The 13,656-nt window shown below is 39.6% G+C and overlaps 1 protein-coding gene across 1 annotated transcript; it reads left to right on the top strand.

The window, feature by feature from the left end:
• The first annotated feature begins 1,289 nt into the window (after positions 1 to 1,289).
• dld (deltaD) lies at positions 1,290 to 9,282 on the top strand. Its single transcript, XM_048205512.1, has 11 exons — positions 1,290 to 4,123; positions 4,214 to 4,510; positions 4,897 to 4,957; positions 5,044 to 5,301; positions 5,906 to 5,966; positions 6,053 to 6,183; positions 6,299 to 6,468; positions 6,563 to 6,779; positions 6,873 to 7,680; positions 7,764 to 7,869; positions 7,968 to 9,282. Exons 1-11 carry the CDS (start codon positions 4,076 to 4,078, stop codon positions 7,971 to 7,973), a joined length of 2,163 nt encoding a protein of 720 aa, XP_048061469.1. The 5' UTR covers positions 1,290 to 4,075; the 3' UTR covers positions 7,974 to 9,282.
• The last annotated feature ends 4,374 nt before the right edge of the window (positions 9,283 to 13,656 follow it).

The raw sequence follows: 13,656 nt of genomic DNA, 5'->3' as shown, positions 1-13,656 counted from the left end.
TCATACATCTTCACTTTCATCAAAACCTATAGGTTAATAGAGTGAAATAATTCAATTTGATTTCATGGTGTTTCTATATGACACATCTTTAATTTAAATATGTAAATATCAATATGCTGTACATAAGTTGTAGAATAATTTCCTGACCTCTTAAAATATTTGACATGTTGTGCTATATAGAAAATGTTTCTATTTATTTCCTATAATAACACATTGGCTGATCATCATTATCCAGCCCATGATAAAATTATATATAAATATGTTACAGTTTAAATCCACACTGTTCTTAAGGGGGACATCTTCCCCCATGTTACCCTAAATGCTTATTATTGTATGAAAAATGGTACTGCATCTCTCCCCATATGTAATAAGTTTTTTATGTTTTGCAAAACACATATTTTAAATACAAAAATATGCAAGCCATAAATGAATGGACACTATTCAAAATTAAGAATAATGATGAAAAAAAAACAACAACAACAACAACATTTAAAACTTAGCACTAAATTAGGGCTATATCTAATAAAGGCATCTTTACACAGACAAGTTAAGGCTGCTCTGTGCCTGCTCACAATTCTGTGTAAAGATGCAATGCAGCATAAAAGCCATATTATACCTGCTCTGACCCACCTCAGCCACTAGTATAACAATATGCAGTTAAAATTGTTGTGTAAATGCATTTATGCCACCTCTCAGCGGCATTAAACAGTCTGTGTAAAGACACCTAAATGCCACTTCATAAACACTTCTGTGCCACCTTTGTAGTGTAAATTTAGCATTATAATATAAGTCAATCCATATTTTTAGGAGTTTCACAAACTGATAGAGAGAAAAATGTAACTAGAATGAAGTAAATATTAAGATTCATAAAATAAAACGATGTATATATATATATATATATATATATATATATATATATATATATATATATATATTTGTTTTTTTTTTTTTTTTTTTTTTTTTCTTCTCCAAGCTTCAGCTATTTATTATACCTGCACAATAGGAATAACAGATGTGTTGTCACATTTGGCAGACGCAGGAATTCAACGTAGCCTACATGAGCAGGACAAGCTTTTTCTGTTTCGGGTGAATTATTGATTTTTCTTCCTCTTTGAACCAAATTTTCTCACATAAACAAAACCACCCCAGGGAAAGGGGCAGATGTTCCCTATAGGACGACGGCACGCGACAGTCCTCAAGCCTGTTGAAGAATTCACCTCTCTCTCTCTCTCTCTCTCTCTCTCTCAAAATAGAACTTGATTAAAGTAATTTCCAAAAAAAAAAAAAAAAAAAAAAAAAAAAAGTAACTTCCTATACCGGATGCAGTTGATTCACTGTGCGTTTTATTGTTTCTTCTTGCTTGTTGTTGCTTTTGGTCATAATGAGTGCGCCACCCGAGCCACGCGACACATCCTTTGTTATTTTAATCAGTGCGAGTCCTTGCTGCGTCACGATAGGGGAATCTACTATTGCTATATTGTATTGTCCTTTTCCTGAACACAAAATAAGGTTAAAACGTATTCACATGCGTGATTCCACGACACTCGGCGGATATAGCAATACGCAGTCTCATTCAGAAAAAGAGAAACATTTGCGCTCTACTTAATTTGACGGATCTGCAGACAAGCCGTTACTGCCTGTGTTCCCACGGCCACTTACTGCAGCTTCCCTAACCATATGGCCCAGCAGCGGCATTCATGCGCCGCTTCTTCAGCATGCAAGCCCGCGTGCGCGCACTGTCCAGAGAGGCAGTAGAGACATGCAGTTGTGATGTGAAAAAACGCCATTTGGTTAGGAGCAGATGGTTGGCTTGGGGGGCTGTCCGCGTCTTCAGAGAGAGTCCCCGAGGGCTCCCCTTGTATTCAGAATCAATGAAAATTAAAGCGCAAAGAAAGATGAAGAGTCAGAGCTCGAGTCCCGGCTTTGTTTGTCGCAGCTACTGGTGGGCAGGAGTTAAAGTACAACAGCCCCCTATAGAAACACTTAAGTTAAACAGTCTCCTCATAGTCCACCTTCAGAAAAGAGGAGGGATGCGAGAAAGGAGCTTTCTGCTTGATTTAACCAGGACAGAATCGCGTGGCATAAATTATGCTTGAAAAGAATAAGCGAAGTGGGCATAAATCTGAGGGTTTTCAGTGACGCTTTGCTGGGCTAATCGGGAAATGTGTGCAACGTCAGGCCAAATAATAGTGCGATGATAGCTGCGTGACATGGTTCCGCTCTTATTTACGGCTAGCGTAAGTGTGAGTGTGTTGCTATGACACCTGTCGCGCGATAACGCATCCCATCGCGTCCGCAAACGCATTCGATAAAACGCATTCTTTTCGTCATGCATCAAATGGCAAAACTGATTCCCCACAACGCGTCACCGATGCACATATTGTTGCATTCCTCCGGAAAGCGCTTTTAATTAACGCACTAATGAAGACCACCCTCACACACACAAACAAACGCTCACGAGACAGAGGGAAAAGAGCGCGAGCGCGATTCGTTTAACAACACGAACGATTAAGAGGAAACTTCCTCGTCAAATTAAACGCAAAATAATTGATAAAACGCCAAAACAACAGAAGCTGCTAGGTACTTTTGTCAGGGATGACGTGTAGAGAGGGGAGCTCTTTCTCCCCGCGACATTGTGAGGGGAGCAGGTGCTGTGTGAATTACCATACAGCTGAGAGCACAGAGAGAGAGAGAGAGAGAAACTTATTCTCCCCTCACACAATAACAAAGTGCCTTAATGACAGCCACGCGAACGACACACACCAGCTCGGCGTTTACAATCCAAACTCTGAACTTATAGAGTCACCAAAACTCAAACCACTGAAATGAAGTGTTGTTTCAAAAGGTAAAGAAGGTTCATACATGTTTTACCTGATTATGAGACGAGCTAAGTCGCCTACTTGGACTTTTTCTGAACGGAAGTAAATTGCTATGGTAAAATTGGTTGACTGAAAGTAGACATAACCTTAATTGCTTTAATTTAGGGAGAAAATCAGAAAATGATAACCAATATATGGTAAAATATAGTTAAAACTGTGGTAAAATATGTAAACGTAAAGAATGATTGTGTGTTATTTCAGAACATTTTACAATAACAACCTTTTACTAGCTCAAATATGTTTTTAACTTATTAAATTCGTCTAAAAAGTGAAAAAGTTAGCACCCCAAAACCCATAAGCTATACGTTTTAATGACTAATAAAAGGCAAAACATCCAGAGTTTTCAGTATTGCATTGAACGGCTCATCTGTATTTTGTCCCGTTATCAGGAATGCGACATTCCTGCAATGTGTGATGTAATTTGTGGTTTTAGGTCAGAGTGGGATGTACAGGATTCTCAAGGTTTCTTATTTTCCTGTATGTAAATTAGATTTTATCTCTCTCTCTCTCTCTCTCTCTCCCACTCCCTCTCCCAGTGGCAAAGAGTTGCACATTTTACAGCTCAGTGACCATTTGCCGATTTTTTTCTTTTCTTGGGGGGTTGGGGATGGTGTGGATTGAAAAGTGTCCCTTTGTGACAACCAGAGCCAGATTGGGGAGTAGCTCATTTGCATCTCATTACCCTAGCAGTCGCTGCCTGTATATAACCGGCTGCAGGAGGACTGCGACATTATACACGCACAATCCAGTCAGTCTCTCACATGGAAACAAGAGTACGGGAGGAAAGTTTGGATCAGTAGTTTGGATCATCTCCACGCCAACTGTACGAACGGAAAATAAGCCAAACACGCGTAGATAACCCTGTTATTGGGTTTTTCTGCATTTTTCTTCCTAAACTAACCGCAAGTGGACTGCAAACTTTTGCCAACTTGGAGTATTCGTCTTCTGAGGGAATTTCCTGTTCGTCCCCATTATTGCGCATCTTTATATTCGTATTTGGGATTTAATTGCTTGATTTTGTCAAAGGGGACTTTAATGGGCTTGCATGAGCAGATAAAGTGAACGCAACAGAGCATCAACCAGAGCTGCCTCCCACTGAGTGGAGAACTTCGAGTCTCAATGATTTATTGAGACACGGTCTCATACAATCGCCTGGCCCGTGGAAGCTTAACAACAAAGTTCAGATCATCTCCACCATGGGACGACTTATGATAGCGGCTTTGCTGTGTGTCGTGATAAGCCAGGTAATTAAAATCAACGTCTGATTCACTGTAGTGTGTGAGATATGATCTCACGTTGTGATGGCAATTGATTCTATTTCCATTTCTTTTCAGGGGTTTTGTTCAGGGGTTTTCGAGTTAAAGTTGCAAGAGTTTCTTAACAAGAAAGGGCTGACAGGCAACGCAAACTGCTGCAAAGGATCCGCGCCAGAGGCTCAGCAGTGTGAATGCAAAACCTTTTTTAGGATTTGCCTGAAACATTACCAAGCCAATGTATCTCCAGATCCTCCGTGCACCTACGGTGGCGCCGTTACCCCAGTGCTGGGATCAAACTCCTTCCAAGTTCCCGAGAGTTTTCCTGACAGCTCATTCACCAACCCCATTCAGTTCTCCTTTGGATTCACATGGCCGGTGAGTAGGTTTTCGTTTTTTACATTAGCCCTTTAGGCTACTTTATATGTGCATAAATTTGTCCGTTTTGATGTGGTTTATAACATATAAAAAGCCACTGTAATGACTCAGGATGTGGGTTTTTAGACGCTTTAGCGGTGTAGGTGGGGTGGGAAAAATCACATCCCCTGGGTTAAAATATAATTGTCAGCTCAGTGTGAAATTCCGAAACCTTTCATTTACTGCAGTAAGTAAGTGTGAAATCGGAAAAATGAAGCTTGAATCCCCAGTGCGATCACACCTCAAGCCATTCACATCTTCCGTTATATGTAAATCAGCAGGGAAGTGTGGAGGAATGCGATTCTAGTCTAATTCTGACAATATTAACACGTCCTTTTCTGTTTCAGGGAACCTTTTCGCTGATTATCGAAGCGTTGCACACCGATTCCAATGATGATCTGTCGACAGGTAACGCGAAATGCATTTAATAGAAATTACGCTTTGATACATCCTTGTGCTGCAATGAGGTAACGCTAAAATGTAAACGTCCACAGAAAACCCAGAACGTCTCATCAGTCGTATGACCACCCAGAGGCATCTAACCGTGGGCGAGGAATGGTCCAAAGATCTACAGGTTGGTGGGAGGACAGAGCTGAAGTACTCGTACAGATTCGTTTGTGACGAGCATTACTACGGCGAGGGCTGCTCTGTCTTCTGCCGCCCCCGCGACGACACTTTCGGCCACTTTACCTGCGGAGAGCGCGGAGAAATCATCTGCAACTCCGGATGGAAAGGACAGTACTGCACAGAACGTGAGTAGCTATAGACCATTATTTATCACCTGCGTTTAGTGTTTAGTGCGCGTGTTTCGGTATTTCGCGAGAAAAACAACAACAACAAACTCCGTCGCTATGGTAGCAACAGGCGTTTGTGTGATTCAAATGAGGGACGTTGGCCAAATAATGGCACGCGTGCCATAGATTAAATGTAACGCCTGATTGGTTACTTGGCAGAGCGCTCGGCGCTGATTGGCTCAGAGCAGTGAGGTATTGTTGGAAGGGGGCAGCTGCAGAGTGAAGGTAGACAATAGAGCAGCTGTCCTGCACTGGCACCATGTACACCAGCTGTCCACCCTTATCTGCGCCGACTCTGGGACATTATGGGGAGGGGGTTGGATGAACAGAGTGAAAAAGGGGACTTCTGACCCACAGTTAGAGAAAAAAGGGGCTTTTGTTTAGGAAGCTTTTGTATGAGTGCAACTGTGTTAACCAGAGTGTCCTTCCAATGGTAGTGAGGAGAACATTTTTTTTGTTACCCACAAAGTACGGGTGAGCGGCTTGGTAAAACTGTGCCAGAATAATAATGGTGTCTGTCAGAAAGGAACTGGTAATAATAAATAAATATTTCTCTTTATAGCAATCTGTCTTCCGGGATGCGATGAAGACCATGGATACTGCGACAAACCTGGTGAATGCAAGTAAGTGCGATGGAGATTTTTAACACTCAAGCTTCATTGCTGTGGAAGTTAACAACATACTAACTGGTCCGCTGTGGTGTTTTTAGATGCAGAGTGGGATTTAGTGGAAAGTACTGTGACGACTGCATCCGCTATCCGGGCTGCTTGCATGGCACCTGCCAACAGCCATGGCAATGCAACTGCCAAGAGGGTTGGGGAGGCCTCTTCTGTAACCAAGGTGAGCCTTTTGACATCGTAAACTGAGTAGTTGATCAAGTTGTTGGTTTAGAGTTGTCCATTGACTTTGGATGCAGCAGAGGAGACTAACCTACATGTTTTATTTTGTGTCGCAGATCTTAATTACTGCACACATCACAAACCGTGCCAGAATGGGGCCACTTGCACCAACACTGGCCAGGGAAGCTACACCTGCTCATGCAGACCTGGCTTCACAGGAGACAGCTGTGAGATTGAGGTCAACGAATGCTCTGGCAGCCCGTGCAGAAATGGAGGAAGTTGCACTGTGAGTTTATGAATTATTCTCTGTTTATGTGTTGTAGGACTTGAGTTCTGTTCAGTGTCCTAACATCTTCTCAATCATTCCTCGGATTTCACAGGATCTTGAAAACACCTACAGCTGCACATGTCCTCCTGGTTTCTATGGAAGAAACTGCGAGTTGAGCGCCATGACTTGCGCCGACGGACCCTGCTTCAATGGTGGACGCTGCGCTGACAACCCTGATGGAGGATACTTCTGTCAGTGCCCGACGGGCTACGCTGGTTTCAACTGTGAAAAGAAGATTGATCACTGCAGCTCCAACCCTTGCTCGAATGGTACATTGAATGCTCCCATTCTAATCCCTGAAATGCAGATGAGGGGGTGTTAGAAACAGTTGTCTCATGTCTTCTATTTTACTTCTTCTGCAGGTGCCCAATGTCTAGATCTTGTGGACTCCTATCTTTGTCAGTGTCCTGAGGGTTTCACCGGAACGCACTGTGAAGACAACATCGATGAGTGTGCCGCCTATCCCTGTCAGAATGGCGGCACATGCCAAGACGGACTCAACGACTACACCTGCACCTGCCCACCTGGATACACTGGCAAGAACTGCACCTCTGTGGTCAACAAGTGCGTCCACAACCCTTGCCACAACGGTGCCACTTGTCACGAGAGGGACGGACGCTATGTGTGCGCTTGCATCCCAGGTTACGGAGGACGTAACTGTCAGTTCTTGCTCCCAGAGAACTCACAGGGACAAGCCGTTGTTGAGGAAGCCGACAAAATTTACTCTTACGCCGAGGACGATGGTGCCTTTCCTTGGACGGCGGTTTGCGCTGGGATTATTTTAGTGCTTTTAGTCCTGATCGGTGGCGCTGTCTTGGTCGTCTACATCCGTCTTAAGCTGCAGCAGAGGAGCCAGCAAGTCGATAGCCATAGCGAAATCGAGACCATGAACAACCTGACCAACAACTGCAGCCGAGACAAGGACTTGTCCGTAAGTGTCATCGGAACCACGCAAGTGAAGAACATCAACAAGAAAGTGGACTTTCAGAGCGACGCCACAGGCGGAGAAAAAAACGGATTCAAATCTCGTTATTCTCTAGTGGATTACAATCTTGTTCATGAGCTAAAGCAGGAGGACTTGGGGAAAGAGGACTCTGAGAAGATCGAAGCGACAAAGTGCGAGGCTTTCGATTCCGACTCAGAGGAGAAACACAGAAATCATTTAAAAAGGTAAATGTTGTTGCGTTTGGATTTTGGTTACTACAGACAGGGTGTTGTTATGCAGTACTAAAGTTGATTCTTTTCATTTTCAGTGATTCTTCAGAGAGGAAACGTACAGAATCATTGTGCAAAGACACAAAGTACCAGTCAGTCTTTGTTTTATCAGAAGAGAAGGATGAATGTATTATTGCAACCGAGGTAAGTCCAGAACCTTTCTTTTGTTTGCAGTCATGAGACGTTAGTCTGCAAATCTGGATTTTTGAACGCTCATCTTATGCCATTTCTTCTTGTTCCAGGTGTAACGCCACAACAGAGCTGTAGCTCGTCTTGTTCTACAGGAGGTTTTACTCCAGTAATGCTGCTCAAACCAGAGGGAAGGTTTCCTTCATGTGACTGCTGCTGTGAAACTTATGTTGAAGGTGATATTCAGAATGAGCTGGTTCTCAACTGAAGTAAACACAGTGACTGCAGGAAAGGACGTTGGGCCATACTGGCTCGGACTCTCAAAGTTTGTTTCCCAGGAACGTGCCAAGTGGACTCGCTGCACTTCCTGTAGGGACGGTTTTACCTCATTGCACTATGATGGGTTGTATTTTTAATGTATTTAACACACATTTGAATCGAATACTGTGTATGCATATGCACTGACTGCAGTGTGTATCTGGAAGTTCTCTGATCATTTCATAGATCAGTAGAGGAAAAACACTGCCATCAGATATGTTTGTTACTGTTTTGGCTTTTGAAAGCTTGTATTTCTTTTATTTAAATGTTATTTGTGATCGATGTGTTTGTGGTTTCTTGTGTGTGTGAAGTTTGATGTAATTTAAAATCTTTTTCATTTTGAAAATTTGTCTATTGTAAATAAGGCACTTCGGGTCGATGTGACTTTTCTGATGTAAATGTATTTAAACACGCTGTCAGAATTACAGGAATTGTTTTTATGACTGTTGCCCATGAAAAAAAATCACCGTAATATTTTTCCAAATAAATCCTGTATGAAATATCACAAAATTGGTCAGGTATTACTGTGTTAATGAACTCTTTGCTACTATCTTTGAGCCAATTTGTTAATTTTGCCAGATTTAGGTGACAAATGTAAAATGTTTTCCCTTTTCACCTCACCAAGTAAGACAAAGACACACCCGGTAAGACAAATTACAGCCTCGATCTTGATGGCAGGGTATTTTTGGGATGCAAGAGCTCTTTGACAAAAACATCAAACCACTTTTTGCAAATGGTTTGGTTGAAGTTTCTGTTTGGTGGAACATTTTATGTCAAAGCTGTAGCCAAGCTCATTATGTGACTTATATAGAGCAGATGGAGAACAGGAACACTCACTTAGCATCTTAATATGAATTAAATATGCAGTACTTTCTTTTTTACAATTCAAAACAATCTGCAAGCATAACTATATATTTAAGGGTTAACTTGTGCTCACTTATTCGAGCAGTCAGCTGAATAGCACTATGAAGTCATTACTGGTTTTCATCTATATTGTATTTAAGGAATGGCATTTTATGGGTATTCAGAGCATAACATTCTATCTTTATGCTTTTAAAAAAGATCTACAGAACACCTCTTGAACACATTTGTAACTTCTGTCAAGTCACACTGTGCTGTAATTTCAACTTTGTGGATCATATAAATCAATTCAAACAAAATTATTGATGTATTTGTGAAATGTTTGATATATAGCAGGTGAAGGAGAGAACGGATGGTATACACAAAAGTTAATAATGATTGCTCAAAGTAAGTTAATTACTGTCTAATATTTCCTTTAGATCAATAACTGTGAAAGTTAGAAGTGACTTGAGCTCTGTAGAACTTGTAGAGTCTTTGGTTGTGGGTTCAGGGAGGATACAGTGAAAAGTATTCACTGGTATTAGCCAACTGTTGGACAGTTGCTTTCACATACCACGCTAAGCTTTTAACTTAACTTTTTTCACTCGCACAATAGGATTTCGCTGAGTTGGAAAATATCAGGAGACAGGCCTAAAGCAGTTCTTTTGTTTCTTCATTCAGTGTAGGCCTGACGCACTGTGGCAAATATCTTCTATTAGATCTTTTTCAGTTGTGTGTGTTTTCAACATTGTGTTTGGTGTGTGATTCATTAGTAAAATATGCTATAATCTTATTTTAAAATAAAAAAGAACATTCAGAATATTCTTAATAGTCTCATCAGACTCAGAGTGAAAATATTTAAATATGAATGCAAGTTGCAAGTTGTGCTTATGCATTGCTCCAACATATGTGGTAAGTTTTTATACAGTCAATTGTTTTTATACAATTCCATATTTTGCTCTGCATTAGTTTGTCTTATTTAATCAAGACCGAAAGATGTGATGCAATAGACCCTTTTCACATTTCCGGGTTTCTCAGAAGCAGAAGTCATCATTGTTGTGTTGAACAGAAACTACAGCAAATATATATTTTTTAGCATTCCCATTAGCTCCAAAAGCAAAAGACTGTCTAAAAAAAGGAAAAATACTAAGAGATTGATTACGGTGGTCAGAAGAGAGAAAGATTTCAAATTCGCTGTCACTCCATCAGAAACACTCATGCAGCAGCTTTAACCAGTTTTCAAAATTGTAATGCCCAATATAACACTAAGTATAAAAATGAAAATGAAAGTTATTAACAAGATTTACAATGTTAATAACTGTGACTTAATAAAAAAAAAACAGTCTGTGAAAAGGGTCCATTTTTATCCAAATGTTAGTGTTGTCCAGGTTGGTATACTCTGTAGATCTGATATGTGACCTTATTAACAACATTTCAGAGTACAGTTCTTTTTTAAAACAGTTTTTTGATCTTAATGATAAAATGTGAAGGTCTCGATGTGTAAAACCTGATAAGTTACGGTAACTCAAATCATTTGAGGAAAACGATTGTCATAACCATTAAAGTTTTAAAACCAATAAGTATGAGTACTGTAAAGCCATATACAGTACATTGAGTTAAATTCACTTATATTTTACTGTTAGTTTAATCAATTATTAGACTGATTTTAAGTTTATTCCACTTATTCAGTTTGAATTCAGGTAACAACTATATCATTACTTAAATGGTTTAATGAAACCAATTGCCATAAATGGTTTAAGTTCATCAAACTCAAAGTAATAAAGTTACATAAGACTAAGCAAAACCTAACATTGGTTCCTAAATGATGACAGAACAGGAGCACTGTAAAACTCAATAAGTTCAGAATGCTCAAAACACTTAAAGGTGCCCTAGAACTTTTTTTAAAAAGATGTAATATAAGTCTAAGGTGTCCCCTGAATGTGTCTGTGAAGTTTCAGCTCAAAATACCCCATAGATTTTTTTTAATTCATTTTTTTAACTGCCTATTTTGGGGCATCATTAAAAATGAGCCGATTCAGGGCTACTGGCCCTTTAATTCTCCTGCTCCACGCCCACGGAGCTCGCGCTTGCCTTGAACAGTGCATAAACAAAGTTTACACGGCTAATATAACCCTCAAAATGGATCTTTACAAAGTGTTCGTCATGCATGCGGCATGTATGCGTCGGATTATGTGAGTATTGTATACTGTTATATTGTTTACATTGATTCTGAATGAATTTGAGGCTACTTCAGTAAAGTTGGTTTTATATTCGCACATTCGGACTAAATGTGCAATAAATTAACGTTTGCGAATTTTAAGCAGCGACATGATATTGACAACAACCAACGACTGTCAACTTACAACATTTTTCACAGTCGATCAAAAGAGGCAAGTATTGTTTTAATGGCATATTTACTTGTGCATGTCCACTGAATGTCCAATGTAGTGTGATTAACAAGGCTATTGAATACTGATGTCCGAATGTGCGAATATAAAACCAACTTTACCGAAGTTTTGTGCTCCGTGGCTAACGGCTAATGCTACACTGTTGGAGAGATTTATAAAGAATGTTGTTTATGAATTATACAGACTGCAAGTGTTTAAAAATGAAAATAGTGACGGCTCTTGTCTTCGTGAATACAGTAAGAAACGATGGTAACTTTAACCACATTTAACAGTACATTAGCAACATGCTAACGAAACATTTAGAAAGACAATTTACAAATATCACTAAAAATATCATGATATCATGGATCATGTCAGTTATTATTGCTCCATCTGCCATTTTTCGCTATTGTTCTTGCTTGCTTACCTAGTCTGATGATTCAGCTGTGCAGATCCAGACGTTAAAACTGGCTGCCCTTGTCTAATGCCTTTCATAATGTTGGGAACATGGGCTGGCATATGCAAATATTGGGATCTTAATATTAATGATCCCGACTGTTACGTAACAGTCAGTGATATGTTGAGATTCGCCTGTTCTTCGGAGGTCTTTTAAACAAATGAGATTTATATAAGGAGGAAACAATGGAGTTTGAAACTCAATGTATGTATTTTCCATGTACTGAACTCTTGTTATTTGACTATGCCAAGATAAATAAAATTTTTCATTCGAGGGCATCTTTAAGTAAATTAACTCATTTTGTTAAGTTAGTAGAACTTAAAATGTTTGTAACAAGTGTGGCGGGGCCGAGAGCCGTGGAAGCGGATCAAGGCCAGTGTGGTGCACAGGTGTCTCTCATTAACAATCACGTCACCGGCATCCCTTCGCTCCCACAGTTCTCAGCCTCGCCCCACTCATCATAATGTTAATTACATACAGTTCATTTACATGAACATCACATTCGGATCTTCATGATTCAACAATAGTTAGCAAATAACACATGCTATTATAACTATCAAAGAGACTATCATTAAATACTTGCATGTATATAACCAATCAACATACAGTATATGTTGTCTTACAAGTTTTGCAGCTCATCCTCAGCCTTTATTTATATAGTCTGATGCAAAGCATGCTGAGAATTAGAAACCTGCTGCAACTCAATCATATTAAGTTCAGCTTAATACAATCAAATTTTGAATTCACACAACTTTTTTTCTGTTAAAGGGTTAGTTCATCCAAAAATTCTGTCATTAATTACTCACCATCATGTCGTTCCACAACTGTAAGACCTTTGTTAATCTTTGGAACACAAATTAAGATAATTTTTGATTAAATCCGATGGCTCAGAGCGAGGCCTGCATAGACAGCAATGGTGCTTCCTCTCTCAAGATCCATTCATGTACTAAAAACATATTTGAAACAGTTTATGTGTGTTCAGTGGTTCGACCTTATAAAGCAATAAGAATATTTTTTTGTGCGCAAACATTTTTAAAAAAAAAAAGTGAACAATATCTAGTGATGGCCGATTTCATAACACTGCTTCATGAAGCTTTGGAGCTTTATGAATCGAATCAGTGGTTCAGAGCGCCAAAGTCACTTGATTTCAACAGTTTTGGTGGTTTGACACACAATCCGAATCCCTAATTCGACTCAAAAGATTCATAACGCTCCGGAGCAGTGCTTTGAAATCACCCATCACTAGATATTGTTAGAAAGTCATTATTTAGTTTTTTTGGCGCACAAAAAATATTATTGTCGCTTTATAATATTAATATTGAACCACTGAACTCACATGAACTGATTTAAATATGTTTTTACTACCTTTATGGATCTTGAGAGAGGAAGTACCATTGCTGTCTATCGGATTTAATCGGATTTAATCAAAAATATCTTAATTTGTGTTCTGAAGATGAACGAAGGTCTTACAGGTGTGGAAAGACATGGGGGTGAGTAATAAATGACATTATTTTGGGACATTATACATTTTTGGGTGAACTAACCCTTTAAGAATAATGAACTTTCATTATTATTTGAGTGAAACAAACTCATTTCATGTAATTAATTTCACTGTTCGGTTTTACAGTGTAGCTCCACCCACAGTGAAATCTCATTGGTCAAGTATATTAACTCTTTCCCCACCAGAAAAAGTTGCCAGCCACCGCCAGCATTTCTGATCATTCTCAAAAAACTTTTACGGCCCCCCAGAATATTTTGTATGTATGTATATCTGAATATGTAATATATAAAAAGAAAGAA

This window comes from Megalobrama amblycephala, linkage group LG10 (genome assembly GCF_018812025.1).
Source record: "Megalobrama amblycephala isolate DHTTF-2021 linkage group LG10, ASM1881202v1, whole genome shotgun sequence".
Classification (NCBI taxonomy): Eukaryota; Metazoa; Chordata; class Actinopteri; order Cypriniformes; family Xenocyprididae; genus Megalobrama; species Megalobrama amblycephala.
Note: the sequence above shows the minus strand (reverse complement) of the source record. Positions and strands in the feature narration are given on the sequence as shown.

Bases quoted from the DNA above. Each gene is read 5' to 3' on its own strand.
- dld (XM_048205512.1), top strand. From the start codon at position 4,076: ATGGGACGACTTATGATAGCGGCTTTGCTGTGTGTCGTGATAAGCCAG. The intron at 5,302-5,905 runs GTGAGTAGCTAT...TTCTCTTTATAG, and splicing joins AGGACAGTACTGCACAGAAC to CAATCTGTCTTCCGGGATGC. The intron at 6,184-6,298 runs GTGAGCCTTTTG...TTTGTGTCGCAG, and splicing joins AGGCCTCTTCTGTAACCAAG to ATCTTAATTACTGCACACAT.